A 17720-nucleotide genomic window follows, 5' to 3' on the forward strand; every position below is an offset into this window, starting at 1 on the left:
TTGTTTCATTCTAATCATAATACAGATTTGAAATAAAATGCATAAAATCATAATATTAAATATAATAATTAATGGGTGTAATAATATATTTCCAACAGCTGCTGTTACTGAGGTTTTTCCCCACATTGATACAGTATTTTTAAATTTTGACCACCATGAACGACCTGAAAATTCAGACCAATCATGTTCTATCTCTAGTAGATTTCCTTGTTCATGCTTAAATATTATTTCTGCTTTCTGAAGTTCTTCAGACAAAGCAATTAATAATCCCTTATCCTTTTGTATGATCTCTGCCCATTCCTTCCATGGAAATTCATCTACTTGAGATATATTATATTGTATAGGTAGAACACTCACATTTTTCATAAGTATATTAGTTAAATTTACTCTAATTCCATTTAAACTAATTCCTGTAAGATCTCCTTCTATACAATACAAGCCTGGACTCAGGATATCTGTATGTGTGCAGGATAGGAAGAAAGCTTTTACTGTTTCAGTGTCTGTCTTGACTTGAAAACAAACTTTCCTCTTTCCTACGACAGTGACTAGGTCAAATGAAGTTTTTACTTTTTCTATTCTTGCTGTACATAATGAATGATTATGAAAACAAGAGTGAAAAATACCTTTGTCCTGATTAGGCAAACATATTTACTTTTGATTGAAAATGTAAACAAGAAGATAAATCTAGTTGTTCTGGTTCAGATGTATTAGTATCCAAAGCAAAATCTACAAATTGTAATTGATAATATAACAACTGAGTATTACTAACTGGCAATCCTAAGACTGTAACTGGAACTAACGTTTGTTCTTTCCCAGCAATGGGAATCATTGAGGTACCAAAGCATTCATGTTGATTAAATCCTACCCATTTATTTACCCATAAATCTATATGATTTTTTGCAAATACATATTCATTAGGTAAACTTTGCAAAAGACTTAGAGGAGTTATTCCACTTTGGAATGCTTGTGCAATTATTTTAAAATTGGTAGAATACTCTGTATTTCTAGACATGTTCTGGCTATGTGGGAATGTTGTTCTCTGTCCATTAAATTCAAAGTAACATCTTGTAAGTGGACTACAGCTGGGCCTATAACCGTAGCTGTCTTCATTAACATATTTTCTAATATTTGATTTACATTTCTTTGAACTTTAATACTTTTACTACCCACTAAGCCCGCTGTTTCCAGATCAGACTTTAATGTATTAATATCCATACTATTGGCAATACTTCCAATAGTACCAACTCCTCCTAGAATTCCTTCTACGATACCTCGTTTATTCCTGTTGTTATTTTTATTATTAGTTCCAAACCATTTATCCATACCCAATTCCATATTAATTAAGTATTCTTGGCATTGAGGATACTTTGATGAAATTTTCCATTCGGAAACATTAAATTTCCAAAGTATAATCACAAAATGTCCTTCTCTTAAGAGATGTCTGGGTTGGAAATGATTAATTTGAAATGGACTAGAAGGAATACATTTTTCATCAGTACACTTAATTTTCTCAGGAGATGAAATTATAACATTTGCAGTATCACATTTCATTGGATTATTTTCTAATGATATGCAACATTCATATATGCCTCTGTTATTAAGATTTGGACTATTGTGTTGATAAATAAAGTTATTATTAGTCCAATCTACATTTCCAAGATTACTCTTACGAATTATATTAGTAGAGCTATGGAAAAGACTACCCAAAAATTCACCATTTCTTTTCCAAGTTAATAGGGAATTTTGAGGTAAATATATTTGTGTAGTACATATCAAATTTAAATCATCCTTTCCTTCAATAATTTTAACAGCTTGAGGAGATACTTTTATATCTGGAATAATCAAGTCTACAATTGAAATAGTCACTCTCACTTTAACGTGAGCTGAACCTCTTGTTATTTGAAAATCCCATACTCTAATTACATCTCCTTCTTCATCTCCTGTAATCTTTAAGTGTTCAGGATCCATAAACTGTAAATAATATTGGGTGAAAAACCAAATATCTGTTTTGGATCCTCCTACAGAAGAAGAACCTACTCTATCTCCAGTTACATCGCCAGTCCAAATTGTAGACTCATTTCCTTTTAAAACTATGGACCAGAATCCCATCTCAGTTAAATTACATTCATATGTACCAGTTTTATTATTATGTACATATGATCCTTGCATTTTTGTAAACTTTGTTTTAGATTCTATTCTAGCTTGTATTTCAATAGAGTTACTATGAAGAAAATAAAATTGCATACAACAAGTAGCTCCATGACCTATACAAGCAAGTCCATACAAGTCTACGGCTGTGTCAATGTCACTGTATCTTGGAAAATGTCTCTTGTTTCTGGATAAAGGCAATTCTCTTTTATGCAGGGTCTCAGTCTTGTTCTTTTCTGCTGGGCTGGAAAAAGATATATAAGTTTTTAGGAATAAAAATGTCATTAATGAGAAAAGGAGTTCTGTGATGACGAATTTTCTCCTTTTAATGTTCTTTCTTTCTTTCCAATTTTCTGATGTTGTCAGTATTTCTTTTTGGAGATTGATGTTCCTCCATATTTGATTATCAGATGTCATTTCTGCAAAAGAAATGCAGTATCATTATCGTGGCATAAACAACTTGCATTGATCAGTGTAAACCCATATTTTTTGTTGTCTCCGTGCATTTTTAACAGAATTGAGAGGTCTTTGGACTTGTATCATTACACCAAGTGTGTCCAAAATTTCAAAAGGACCCTCCCAATTACTTTGCCACGGCCCACTTTTTCTAAAAGTTTTAATCATGACTTGTCCACCTTTCTCAAATTTTGAGGAGTGTGGAGGGATCATTTTCTGCATGTGAGCAGCTGCATGTGGCAAAATGGCGTTTAGATTGTCTTGCAACACCTGTAACCATTTGGTTTTCTCAATTGCTTCTTTCTGCGGAGTCGACAAAAAAAACGGTTCATGTGGAAATACAAGCGGCATTTTTCTACCGGTCATCAGTTCAAATGGACTGTATTGTGTAGATGAAGATGTTGTACTTCTGATAATCATCAGAACAAAAGGTACGGCATCTACCCATGTATGTCCTTTGTCTAACAACATTTTAGCAATTCTGGATTTGATAGTCCTGTTCATTCTTTCCACAATACCTGCAGATTGCAGATGGTATGGAACATGAAATCTTTGCTGGATTCCCAAAATTTTATACATTGCCTGCATTACTTTACCTGTGAAATGAGTTCCACAATCTGAACTGATGTCAATTGGGATCCCCAAGTTGGAAAAACATGATTAATTAACATTCTTGCAGTTGTTAGTGCATCATCTGTGCGTACAGGTAAAATCTCAACCCATTTTGAGAAAACGTCAACAATTATGAGAGCATATTTGAATCCGTTTTTTCCTGTTGGTAATGGTCCTATATAGTCAAGTTGTAATGTGGACCATGGACCGTTAGCTGGAGGAGTTCTTTGTAAAGGAGGTTTCTGTCCTTTTGGCCTGGGGTTCACTTGAGCACAAATAAGACAAGATTGAATTACATTGTCTGCAGTTTCATCCATTTTTCCCCAGAAAAATTTCTCTTTGAGAATCTCTAGCAATCTCTGCTTACCTACATGGCCTACATGGCCTAAAATTTCATGATTGTATTTTGTGAAGTCCACTTGTAAATGTTTTGGTATGACAGGACGCAGAACCCCAATTAAGTCATGAAACAAAATCACGTTTTCAAAAACAAAGGAAGATTCTGTATCAACCTGAGAAGCAGAAAGGGACGGGTCCTTTTTCTGTTCTTCTGCAAATGAGGGGATCTGTGTATCTGTTTTTCTGACTGTGTTTACTGAAACTACTTCAGATGGAATCTCTGACTGTTCATTAACAGCTGCTTCTTTTGCTAATGTGTCAGCTATCATATTTCCTATGCTCAGTTCATCATTGTCTTTCCTATGCGCTGGTACTTTAACAATTGCATAGGCACAAGGGTTTATCCCTGCTAGTGTAAAAATTGACTCTAGTATTTCTCTGTGTGCTAAAGCTTTGTTTGAAGCATCTACAAAACCTCGTCTTTTCCAAATTGGAAGATAATCAGTAAGAGAACGCACAACATATGAACTGTCACTATAAATCACTAGTGGACCTTGATTCTCTTCTTTGTCTACAGTTAACACTGTCTCAATGGCTATCAGTTCTGTTTTTTGTGCTGAAAAGTCTGTGTTGTATGGCATATCCTCTCTTTGGAAACCAGATTGCATAACCTGAAAAATACTCCCCTGAGACACAATAACGTGAACCATCCACAAACACAGGTTCATCAGTCTTCTCTGCGTCTCTGCGAAACAGAGGAGAGTAAATGTCTTGGACTTCACATGAACATTCATGCTCTGATCCATTATATTCCATCAATTGAGGGAGTACATATTTGGCATTATGTTCAACCTGGATCTGTTTGGGTGATAAAGCCAACAACCATTGTGAAAATCTTTGATTGGAAACACCTGGGATGTTTTTTTCAAGGAGAAATTTCAGGGTGGAATGAGGTGTTTGTAAGATAATTTTGTTGAATCCTACAATGTGCTCAGTTGCTTTCACTGCATAGTGAACTCCTACCAATTGTTTAACACATGTGTCAAAACCTTTCTCAACAGGTGTTAAAAGCCTAGAGAAATATGCTAGGATCCTCCAATTTCCTCCTTGTAGCTGAAGCAACACTGAAGAAATAGCAGTTTCAGATGTATGTACCTGCAAAGCAAACGGTGCTTGCTTTTCTACTGTAGTTAGGGCTGGTGCTGTCTGCAAATCTTTTTTCAAAGATTCAAAGGCCTTTTGCTGAACTTCTGTCCAAGGACCAAAACCATTTTCCTCATTATTATTTAGAAGTTCATACAAAAGGTTTTGCTTTATCAGCAAATGACTCAATGAACTCTCTAGAAAAATTCACTAATCCTAGGAATTGTCTTAGTGCTTTGAATGTTGTTGGTACAGGAAGTGCAGCAATAGCATTAACCCTTTCTTGCAAAGGTTGACGTTTACCCGGACTGATCTGAATACCGAGAAACTTGACCTCGCGTTTCATGAGCTGAACCTTACGAGTATTCAGCTTGAGACCTGCATCTTGCAGCAGATCAAACAATTCTGCCAAAAGGGTGAAATGTTCTTGCTCATTTTCTGTTGACAACAAGATATCGTCCACATATTGTATGATACAATCTGGCCTAGAAAATTTGGATAGGACTTCCGCTAAAGCTTGATGAAATACGCTAGGACTCAAATGTAGGCCTTGCGGAAGACGGTTAAAGGTATACTGCACGTTTTCAAAGCAGAAGGCAAATTTATATTGACAGCTTTTAGATAAAGAGATTGACAAAAATCCATTTGCAATGTCAATCACAGAGAACACTTTTGCTTTTGCATCAATTCGGGACATTATATCTGGTGTATCTGCCACTATTGGAGCGCAGCTTAAGGTATATTTATTCAGCATTCTGAGATCTACCAGAAGCCTGAATGATTTAGGGCCATCACGTTTAGGTACTACCCATAATGGATTGTTTGTTACAGAATTTGTTTTCCTGATAATACCTTGTTGCAGAAGCTCCTGTATGACTATTGATACTGGTTCAATAGATTCTGGTGGCAATTTGTATTGCTTCTGTGGGGGCGGATCCTTGCCTTGCACGTCTACTTCTATGTCTTTAAATAGACCTGCTTCATTTTTGCCTTAGCTCCAAAGATTTTTGTATGATTTGACCAATTGTTCTAATTGTTGATTGTCACCACTATCTGGCCATTTATGGTCTGCAGCAAGCACTTCTGTTAAACAGATGCTGCCGACCTCACAGTAATCTGCTGGGTCAATTACCACAGGCTTACGATTAATGGAACCTTTCCATACAATGCCATTACCAAGGTCAATTATCCAACCTCTTCCTTGAAGGATATCTGTCCCAATGATATTCTCTGCACCTTGACAATACCAAATATCAATCTCAGTATCCAAATAATCAGGGATTTCAAATGAAACATTTTTACACATTGAAGCTTTCGAGTTACCTGATCCGTTAAATCCAACAACTGTACATACTGCTGCATCTGTCAAAAGAGGTAATCTTACACCGGTAATAGAGATTTCAGCACCTGTATCAATTAGAAACTTGAGCTTTTGTCCATTCAATTTTGCTTTAATGTAAGGGCGTCCACATTTATCTAGACATATTGGTGTTACATATTCTAGATGATGAGACTTTATTTCCTTTTTATTGTCTAGTCACGGAGTAGGCAATAATGGAGCTGAATTAACAGTGGTTGACTGCAAGTTCTTTTCAGTCAAACCGCTGCTGACCGATAACTCTCTGATTTGTTTTATCAGAGGAGCATAGGGAGAAGAAGATTGAGTTTCTTTCTGACTAGGAGGAGCAGATGGTTCAAGAGAAATAAGTCCATTTTCTTTACCTAAATTTCTTGAATCCTTTATCTGCATATCCTTTAAGAATTTTTTAGACTTCCATTTTAAATGTCCAGGTTTTTGACAGTAGTAACATGTTATTGGCTCTCTCTGTCTCACTTGCTTGTATCTGTCACTTTTAAGAGCAGTCATTCCTGTCTTGGCTGTAGTCTGACCGTTCATATTTAAAGTGTCATTTTGAACTAGAGCTATCTTAGACTTGAGATAGTTCTGTTTCATTTGTCTTCTGATTTTATCAATGAATGAACAAGCATCTGTAATCAAATTTTTATCTTGTACAATGGCCAAAGAAGTTGGATCAAGATATTTAAATTTTTTTACAAATGCTTTTATCATACCTGTATCGTTTTCATCATCTACACCCAAGACCATTTTGTATGCCTTTGTGAATTTAATTTTAAATTCATAAGGTTCCTCTCTAAGTGAAGTCTGTAATGAGTCTAGTACTTCTAAAGAAGGTACTTCCTCACCTGTGGTACATAACAACAATTGTCGGAATCTGTCTGATGCGTCACTATGTATCTCCTGTCCATCATCGTCAATAACAGGTGATTGCACAAGTCGTCTAGCAAAATGTGCAGGTATCCATAAATAATAGATACGGTTACGCTGTTCGTCAGTCAAGTGATAACGATCTGTATAAGACTCGAAGATGTCCGCATTATAAAAGGCATCGGCCTTTGAGTCATACACTGGAATATCTTTTAAAATTTTAATTAATTGATCATGAATTTGTAATTTAATTTAGCTGCACGGTCTAGTAGTTTTTTCTTTCTGACTTCGGTTTCGTCATCCGCCCCCATTTCAGGAATGCAGGAAGCTTGAGGCTTTGACTTTTTAGAATGAATCTTTTTACCACCTTTTGTTAATACAGAAACCTCTTTTCTGTCATTCTGTAGTTTTAACAAAAGATTTGTTTTAGAATCAATTTGCTCCTCAAGATTTTCTATGTAGTTACAAAGAATGTCACAATTTGGACAATTAAGAGGATCTTGAGGCAAATTTTCATGCATTTCTGTGTTCTGTACAGTGCTACATTCTGTCTGCTTTAGTGTAGAAACACTTTTAGCAGGTAAGTCAATATTCAGAATCATTTTGTTGAATATTCTTACCAACTTTAAGATATTAGATATCTTCTTATGCTGTTTGTTTACAGTAAATTTAGATTTATCTATCTGAACATTGGCCTGTAAACATTCCTTGTACATGTACTGCCATAATTTACCATCATCAGGATATAAAGAAACATCCTTAAACTCTAACTTGCTTTCTATAGCTAGTTTATCAATAAATTCCATGACTTTTACTCACCGTAATCAGATGATTTTCTTTTTTTGCAGCCGGTGGCTCAGTCACTGGACCTCTTGTCCACGTCTGACAAAACACAAACGCCTTCACTTCTAGGTTCTTTTCACCGTGTTTTTCCCAAGACTTGATCAGTCTGGGCTTTCTCCCCCTTATCAAGGAATGAAAAACCGGAAAAAACTGTGGCGGAGGCTTGCTTAGCCAAATGTTAAATATCGAGACACTTATATTATTTAAGTGTCTGTCTTAGGCGTTTGAGGTAAAGTGTTCTAGTGCCAGGCTGATTTAAAACAGTGTGACTTTTATTTAATTCACACTTGGCATCAACATAAAATGAATACAAAAGATAAAATAAAATACAGAGTAAAATATAACAAAAGTTGTAGATTATGGAAAAAGAAATAAGCTTTGGAGAAATGTCTAATCTCTTGTCTGTTCTATGACAAGTGTTTCAGTCTTGGCAAGGAAGACAACAGGTGTATCAAGGCTTTGTAGGCCTTAAGAAAACGAAAATGTCAGTGCGTGTCAGCTGTATAATGTATTGATGTGTGTCTGTGAGTGTGAGTGTGTGTCCCTCTATCTCTAAGGCACATCTTATATATATTTTACCAGACCAACCCACTAAACAGTTATTTCCTAATTCAGTGTGAGCTAAATAAGTAAAAGCCTTTTTTGTACATCATCTATACTTATAACACTTAGTGTCCATATTTGTAAACCTTCTATACTTATAACTCTTAGTGTGACGTTATCTTCAAACCTCTTAGACGACAGAAATACATGATACTGTTACATGATATACAATAGCTTCACATATCTTTAGAAAGGGACAATTGATCACATAAATGCATATAACCAACAATAATTGATACTAAACTTATCACACACTATTCCTAACTAATAAATTAAATATATGAAATAATTATCCAACTAACTATATTATGGATTAGACATGATTTTCTTTATAAAAGACATATACTTTCTTTGCTCTACTGCATACCAATATCTTTTTACATTCCAATTTGCTATTCTTAAAAGAAGCTTATGACCTGCTGACCTCTTAGACATGAATATACCATGGTTCATCTTTAACACCTGTTTTCAAAGCCATCGTACACACGCAAAGTTAAAAATTACACTAGCTCAGTGACTTTACTTGTCATTTTAGAGGAGACACTGATATGAAAAGATACAGACGTCTGTTTTATGCTGAATTAATTTCTTACAACCCTCCTTTGGCAGCAATAACCTCAACCAAACGTTTCCTGTAGTTGCAGATCAGACCTGCACAACGATCTGGAGTCACTTTGGACCACTCCTCTTCACAAAACTGTTTCAGTGTAGCAATATTCTTGGGATGTCTGGTGTGAATCGCTCTCTTAAGGTCATGCCACAGCATTTCAATCAGGTTGAGGTCAGGACTCTGACTGGGCCACTCCAGAAGGCGTATTCTGTGCTGTTGCAGCCATTGTTTTGTTGAATTACTTGTATGCTTTGGGTCATTGTCCTGTTGCATCACCCATCCTCTGCGGAGCTTCAGTTGGTGGACAGATGGTCGTACGTTTTCCTGCAACATGTCTTGATAAACTCTGGAATTCATTTTCCCATCAATGACAACAATCCGTCCAGGCCCTGAGGCAGCAAAGCAGCCCCAAACCATGATGCTCCCTCCGCCATGTTTCACAGTGGGGATGAGGTTTTGATGTTGGTGTGCTGTGCCTTTTTTTCTCCACACATAGTGTTGTGTGTTCTTCCCAAACAACTCAATCTTGGTGTCATCTGTCCACAGTATATTTTGCCAGTAGTGCTGTGGAACATCCAGGTGCTCTTTTGCAAACTTCAAACGTGCTGCAATCTTCTTTTTGGACAGCAATGGCTTCCTCCGTGGTGTCCTCCCATGTACTCCATTCTTGTTTAATGTTTTCCTTATTGTAGATGTGTCAACAAAAATGTTAGCATGTGCCAGAGATTTCTGTAGGTCTTTAGCTGACACTCTGAGCTTCTTCTTTACCTCATGCAGCATTCTGCGCTTTGCTCTTGTAGTCATTTTTACAGGACGACCACGCCTAGGGAGAGTAGCAACAGTGCTAAACTTTCTCCATTTGTAGACAGTCTGTCTTACCGTGGACACATGAACATCAAGGCTTTTGGAGATACTTTTGTAACCCTTTCCAGCTTCATGCAAGTCAACAATTCTTGATCGTAGGTCTTCTGAGAGCTCTTTTCTACGAGGCATGGTTCACATCAGACAGTGCTTCTTGAAACCAGTAAACCCAAAACAGGTGTGTGTTTTTTAAGGGCAGGACAGCTGTCAGCAACACATCCAATATCATCACACTGATTGGAGTCAAGGTTGGCTCACTCCTGGCTCCAATTAGCTCTGGGAGAAGTCATTAAGCTAGGGCATCACATAAATTTTCCTCCCTGCACTATGAAAGTTTACATGTTATGTGCAATTAAACCATGGCAACATCTAATGTTTGTGTAGTATTATGTTCAGCAGACTGTGTTCTTCTATTGTTGTGAATTAGATGACGTTCAGAGCACATTTTATGCCCAATTCATGCAAAACTCCACGTAATCCCAAGGGGTTCACATACGTTTTCTTGCAACTGTATTACTCAGTTTGCTCAATGTATGGAGGTATGACTATGGGCTGAACCTATGCCCTTTGGCCAATCAACTCTGGGAATGTTGCTTTACCTGCTGTTCTACATTCTCAAGTGGCCCAAGGTTATATGGAATCATAATTTTCGATGACAGAGTCAAGGCAAACATGCTTGTGTACAAAGAAGAAGTCAAATGATTCTGAAGAATCTCTTTGGGACAGAGTGATTTTAGTGGGGAAAGTGTAGTAGGTGCTTACTTCTTAGTGGAGGTATCAAGACAAGAAGGCAATGCAATTGTTTCTTTAAGGGAGCTTTTATCAAAAGAAACCAGCACATACAGCAATACTCCATGTCTTCAAATCTACTTCCAAAACAGTAGGGAACAAATAACAGCAGATACAGGTTACAACAGGAGTCCAGAGTTTACATAAAGGAGACCATGTAAAGCATACCTTCCTTAAGCTCTTAAAGTGGTACTAAACCCCAGACCCTGCATTCACTATATCTGCTCTCCCCGGACCCCGCATTCACTATATCTGCTCTCCCCGGACCCCGCATTCACTATATCTGCTCTCCCCGGACCCCGCATTCACTATATCCTCTCACCCCGGACCCCACATTCACTATATCCGCTCTCCCCGGACCCAGCATTCATTATGTATATCCGCTCTCCCCAGACCCTGCATTCACTATATCCGCTCTCCCCGGACCCCGCATTCACTATATCCGCTCTCCCCGGACCCCGCATTCATTATGTATATCCGCTCTCCCCAGACCCTGCATTCACTATATCCGCTCTCCCCGGACCCCGCATTCACTATATCCGCCCTCCCCGGACCCCGCATTCACTATATCTGCTCTCCCCGGACCCCGCATTCACTATATCCTCTCACCCCGGACCCCACATTCACTATATCCGCTCTCCCCGGACCCCGCATTCATTATGTATATCCGCTCTCCCCAGATCCTGCATTCACTATATCTGCTCTCCCCGGACCCCGCATTCACTATATCCGCTCTCCCCGGACCCTGCATTCACTACATTCGCTATCCCCGGACCCCGCATTCACTATATCCGCTCTCCCCGGACCCTGCATTCACTACATTCGCTATCCCCGGACCCCGCATTCTCTAAATCCACTCTCCCCGGACCCTGCATTCCCTATATCCGCTCTCCCCGGACCCCGCATTCACTATATCCACCCTCCCCGGACCCTGCATTCACTATATCCACTCTCCCCGGACCCCGCATTCACTATATCTGCTCTCCCCGGACCCCGCATTCACTATAACCGCTCTCCCCGGACCCCGCATTCACTATATCCGCTCTCCCCGGACCCCGCATTCACTATATCCGCTCTCCCCGAACCCCGCATTCACTATATCCGCTCTCCCCAGACCCCGCATTCACTATATCCGCTCTCCCCGTACCCCGCATTCACTATATCTGCTCTCCCCGGACCCTGCATTCACTGTATCCACTCTCCCCGGACCCCGCATTCACTATATCCACCCTCCCCGGACCCTGCATTCACTATATCCACTCTCCCCGGACCCCGCATTCACTATATCTGCTCTCCCCGGACCCCACATTCACTATATCTGCTCTCCCCAGACCCCGCATTCACTATATCCGCTCTCCCCGGACCCCGCATTCATTATGTATATCCGCTCTCCCTGGACCCTGCATTCACTATATCCGGTCTCCCCGGACCCCGCATTCACTATACCTGCTCTCCCTGGACCCCGCATTCACTATATCCGCTCTCCCCGGACCCCGCATTCACTATAACCGCTCTCCCCGGACTCCGCATTCACTATATCCGCTCTCCCCAGACCCCGCATTCACTATATCCGCTCTCCCCGAACCCCGCATTCACTATATCCGCTCTCCCCAGACCCCGCATTCACTATATCCGCTCTCCCCGGACCCCGCATTCACTATATCCGCTCTCCCCGGACCCCGCATTCACTATATCCGCTCTCCCCGGACCCCGCATTCACTATATCCTCTCACCCCGGACCCCGCATTCACTATATCCGCTCTCCCCGGACCCCGCATTCACTATATCCGGTCTCCCCGGACCCCGCATTCACTATATCCGCTCTCCCCGGACCCCGCATTCACTATATCCGCTCTCCCCGGACCCCGCATTCACTATAACCGGTCTCCCCGGACCCCGCATTCACTATATCCGCTCTCCCCGGACCCCGCATTCACTATATCCGCTCTCCCCGGACCCCGCATTCACTATATCCGCTCTCCCCGGACCCCGCATTCACTATATCCGCTCTCCCCGGACCCCGCATTCACTATATCCGCTCTCCCCGGACCCCGCATTCACTATATCCGCTCTCCCCGGACCCCGCATTCACTATATCCGCTCTCCCCGGACCCCGCATTCACTATATCCTCTCACCCCGGACCCTGCATTCACTATATCCTCTCTCCCCAGACCCTGCATTCACTATATCTGCTCTCCCAAGACCCTGCATTCACTATATCCTCTCTCCCCAGACCCTGCATTCACTATATCCGCCCTCCCCGGACCCCGCATTCACTATATCCGCTCTCCCCGGACCCCGCATTCACTATATCCTCTCACCCCGGACCCCGCATTCACTATATCCTCTCTCCCCAGACCCTGCATTCACTATATCTGCTCTCCCAAGACCCTGCATTCACTATATCCTCTCTCCCCAGACCCTGCATTCACTATATCCGCCCTCCCCGGACCCCGCATTCACTATATCCGCCCTCCCCGGACCCTGCATTCACTATATCCGCCCTCCCCGGACCGCGCATTCACTATATCCGCTCTCCCCGGACCCTGCATTCACTACATTCGCTATCCCCGGACCCCGCATTCTCTAAATCCACCCTCCCCGGACCCTGCATTCACTACATTCGCTATCCCCGGACCCCGCATTCCCTATATCCGCTCTCCCCGGACCCCGCATTCACTATATCCACCCTCCCCGGACCCCGCATTCACTATATCCGCTCTCCCCGGACCCCGCATTCACTATATCCACTCTCCCCGGACCCCGCATTCACTATATCTGCTCTCCCCGGACCCCACATTCACTATATCCTCTCACCCCGGACCCCGCATTCACTATATCCTCTCTCCCCAGACCCTGCATTCACTATATCTGCTCTCCCAAGACCCTGCATTCACTATATCCTCTCTCCCCAGACCCTGCATTCACTATATCCGCCCTCCCCGGACCCCGCATTCACTATATCCGCTCTCCCCGGACCCCGCATTCACTATATCCTCTCACCCCGGACCCCGCATTCACTATATCCTCTCTCCCCAGACCCTGCATTCACTATATCTGCTCTCCCAAGACCCTGCATTCACTATATCCTCTCTCCCCAGACCCTGCATTCACTATATCCGCCCTCCCCGGACCCCGCATTCACTATATCCGCCCTCCCCGGACCCTGCATTCACTATATCCGCCCTCCCCGGACCGCGCATTCACTATATCCGCTCTCCCCGGACCCTGCATTCAATACATTCGCTATCCCCGGACCCCGCATTCCCTATATCCGCTCTCCCCGGACCCCGCATTCACTATATCCACCCTCCCCGGACCCCGCATTCACTATATCCGCTCTCCCCGGACCCCGCATTCACTATATCCACTCTCCCCGGACCCCGCATTCACTATATCTGCTCTCCCCGGACCCCACATTCACTATATCTGCTCTCCCCGGACCCCACATTCACTATATCCTCTCACCCCGGACCCCACATTCACTATATCCGCTCTCCCCGGACCCCGCATTCACTATATCCGCTCTCCCCGGACCACGCATTCACTATATCCGGTCTCCCCGGACCCCGCATTCACTATATCCGCTCTCCCCGGACCCTGCATTCACTATATCCGCTCTCCCCGGACCCCGCATTCACTATAACCGCTCTCCCCGGACCCCGCATTCACTATATCCGCTCTCCCCGGACCCCGCATTCACTATATCCGCTCTCCCCGGACCCCGCATTCACTATATCCGCTCTCCCCGGACCCCGCATTCACTATATTCACTCTCCCCGGACCCCGCATTCACTATATCTGGTAATATTTTATTTGTAATTTGTGCTTACAAACCAACCAGCATTAATTTTCTATAAAAATACAAAAGATAAATATGAATAAATAAGCGTAAACATAAGCACATCCTTCATGCAGGAAACGTAAAAGTCCGGGAACTTCCTGAAAGAAAAGGAAGCCTTTATGGCCTACAACACAAAAGTCCATACCTGGGAAAAAAACACAGAACACCAGGCTTTTATGGCCTGCAACAGATAAGTCCATACCTGGAAAAAAATAACTTTTGCTTTTAACAGGCTTTTATGGCCAAGACACAAACTATATACAATTTCCATCCTCCACAAATGGCCTGTATGGCCAAACACTACAAGGCTTTACAATAACTAAGCTTGAACCAAACAAACATTATATACATACCCTAATGAAGATTAAGGAACACAGATTTTCTATACCTGCAGCCTTCCATCAAAAAGAAACATACTTCCAAAATCTAGGGGGGTGATAAAGGGAAACTAGGGACAGATACCACCACCCGAGATCAACAGGCAGCAGCTACAGGCCTGATGTTCCTCCACGCCTCCATCCAAGCCTTTCGCCGCCACCTGTCTTTCTCAAGGCCCCGAATCTTCCCTACCTCACCAAGAATGTCACACACCACCACCTGGACAGGGAGGACTTTCTGCCGGATGGAGACCTGACACCGTGCATTCCACGTGTAGTAACGGACTACTAAACTGAATAAGAACAAAGTGTCTAAATCAAAATCCAGACGACTTTCGAATGCTCCATACACCCACTTCGCATAAGACATGTGGTGCAGGAAAGGAACACCCAGAGCCCCACCCACCTCTTTATACACCTCTACGTTAAAGGGGCACTGAAGCAAGAAGTGGTCCATAGTCTCCACTTCACCCAGACACTCCGACCTTGGACAATTACGGTCATCCGGAGGACGGTACTTCAAGTTACCCCTCACGTAGAGCCTACCATGGAAAGCGAGCCAGGCCTGGTCCATAAATTTCAAGGGGATCCGTTACAGATTTATTAAGCGCAAACCCTCCCTCATAATATGGCCTGGGCAATCTTTCAAGGCCAGCGGCGCATGGAAAGCGGTTGTCACAATCCTCTCACCCAGGAGCTTCCTAGGGAGAGATCTGATCTCCGCCGTCACATGCCACCGCCGGAGTAAATTCAGGCTCGGGGCCACATAAGCCGGGAGCTTGCCGTGCTTGACCCGCAGGCTTTTCACTGGCCCGCCACTCTCCCAACAGCTCAGAAAGGGTCTGAACCAGATCCGGAACATCCCTACCCATGCAGGCGGTCTCTCTGCCAGCATATTACCAAAGTTATGTTTCATGAACATCAGAGAAAAGAAAACTATCGGGTTGACCATACCTAGGCCACCCTCCCACCTGGATGAGTAAGTTACATCCCGCTTGACAAGGTTCAGCCTGTTCCCCCATAACATCTGGAAGAAGCAGCTGTAGATCCTCGTATAGAGTGATTCTGGCAAAAGACAGACAAAGCTGACATACAAAAAGATGGGAACCAGGAAAGTCTTAATCAAGTCGACCCTTTCCCTTAAAGAGAGCGGCCACCCCTTCCAACACCTCACTTTGACCTCGGCAACAGACAGCCTAGCCTCCCAATTTGACTTGCTGTAATCAGCAGGACCGAAATTGATGCCTAGGACTTTTATACTCTGCTGAGGCACTGGGAAGGTGTCCGGGAGTGAGAAGTTCTCACCATCCCTACCCATCCAGAAAATTTCACATTTATCCTTGTTGACCTTGGAGCCTGACGCCTCAGAATACTGATCCATCACCGAGACTACCTCCTGCGCCTCCTCAGTCCCGGAGATGAAGACAGACACGTCATCAGCGTAAGCAACGACCTTCAGAGAGGGACCCCCAGCAGCACCCACCGGCACCCCGCCCAATGTCCCACCATCCAACCTCCTGATGAAGGGATCGATGGCAAAGACATAGAGCAAGGGGCTCAGCGGGCACCCCTGGCGCACACCAGATCCGACCCCAAAAGGCCGCCAAACCATTCACCAACATGAAACTTTCAGCCTCTCTATACAGTGTCTTAAGCCAGCCAACAAACCTCCCCTCTAGGCCATACCGGTCCAGGAGGTGCCAGAGGTACTCATGATCGACTCGATCGAAGGCCTTTGCCTGATCCACTGCCAGCAAGTACTTCTCCCAGCCCTCAGCCTTACACCACTCCAGAGCCTCCCGGACAGCTAACACCGCTGTAAAGGTACTCCTACCCTGGAGCGAGCAATGCTGTTGCCGTGAAAGCAAACCGTCTGCCACTGACGACAAGCGCCAGAACAAGATCTTTGCCAGAACCTTTCTATCGACATTGAGAAGGCTAATGGAGCGCCAATTCTCAATAGCCGAAGGATCCTTACCTTTTGACAAAAGAATTACAGCAGATCGCCTCATGGAGGGAGGGAGAGAACTCTCATCCAGACAGCTGTTATAAACCTCCACAAGATGGGGTGCCAAGCTGGATTTAAAAGTTTTAAAAAACTCAGCTGTCAAACCATCTGGCCCAGGAGTCTTTTTAATGGCCAGACTGTCAATAGCTTTCATCACCTCTTCTGCTGTAATTACCCCTGTCAAACTTGCCAGCGGGACATTACCTTCCAAACCCGGTGTAGATTCCAAAAAGCTCAACATCCTTGTCCGGTCAAGGCTCTTCACACTCAGTAAGTCCTCATAAAAGGACCTAGAGACCTCCAGGATCCCTGACCTGGATTTTGTTGAGGACCCCATACTATCCCTTAAGGCAGAGACCGTTTTAACCGCTGCGCTCTGTTTGCAGTTCTGAAAAGGGTTGGGCGAGTGATATTTCCCATAATCCCTCTCCAGAACCAAAGAGGCGCGCCGGTCGTATTGGAACTTCCTGAGGAGAAGCTTAGCCTCCGAGATTGCCCCAGAATCTCCACCGCTAGAGACAAGGCGGTCGAGCTTCCTCCGCAACCGTTGGTAGGCGTTGTATCTATCAAGCTGTTTTCTTTTCCCTATGGCCTTGAAAAACCTGCCAATCTGCAACTTGACAAGCTCCCACCACTCTGACGTACTGTTGCAAAAATCCAGCAACGTCACCTGAGCCTGAAAGAACTCCTCAAAAGATCGTCCCACCTCCTCGTCTTCCAGTAGAGACTAATTCATTCTCCAGATGCCCTTCCCTCTCAGTGGCGTGTCTGAAACATTCAAAGTCACAGTAAGTATAAGGTGATCAGAGAACTCCACCACTCGACACTCATAAGCCGAGAAGGCAGAGTCCTCCTTTAA

General features: G+C 43.3%; 1 protein-coding gene across 1 annotated transcript; it reads right to left on the reverse strand.

Annotated features, from left to right (window-relative positions):
• Positions 1–972: 972 nt before the first annotated feature.
• Positions 973–2565, reverse strand: LOC149441577 (uncharacterized). Its single transcript, XM_089657155.1, has one exon. It carries the CDS (start codon positions 2563–2565, stop codon positions 973–975), a length of 1593 nt encoding a protein of 530 aa, XP_089513281.1.
• Positions 2566–17720: the final 15155 nt, after the last annotated feature.

Source organism: Staurois parvus, unplaced genomic scaffold (assembly GCF_062004578.1).
Source record: "Staurois parvus isolate SC_StPar_1 unplaced genomic scaffold, SC_StPar_1.0 ptg000972l, whole genome shotgun sequence".
NCBI classification, from domain to species: Eukaryota; Metazoa; Chordata; class Amphibia; order Anura; family Ranidae; genus Staurois; species Staurois parvus.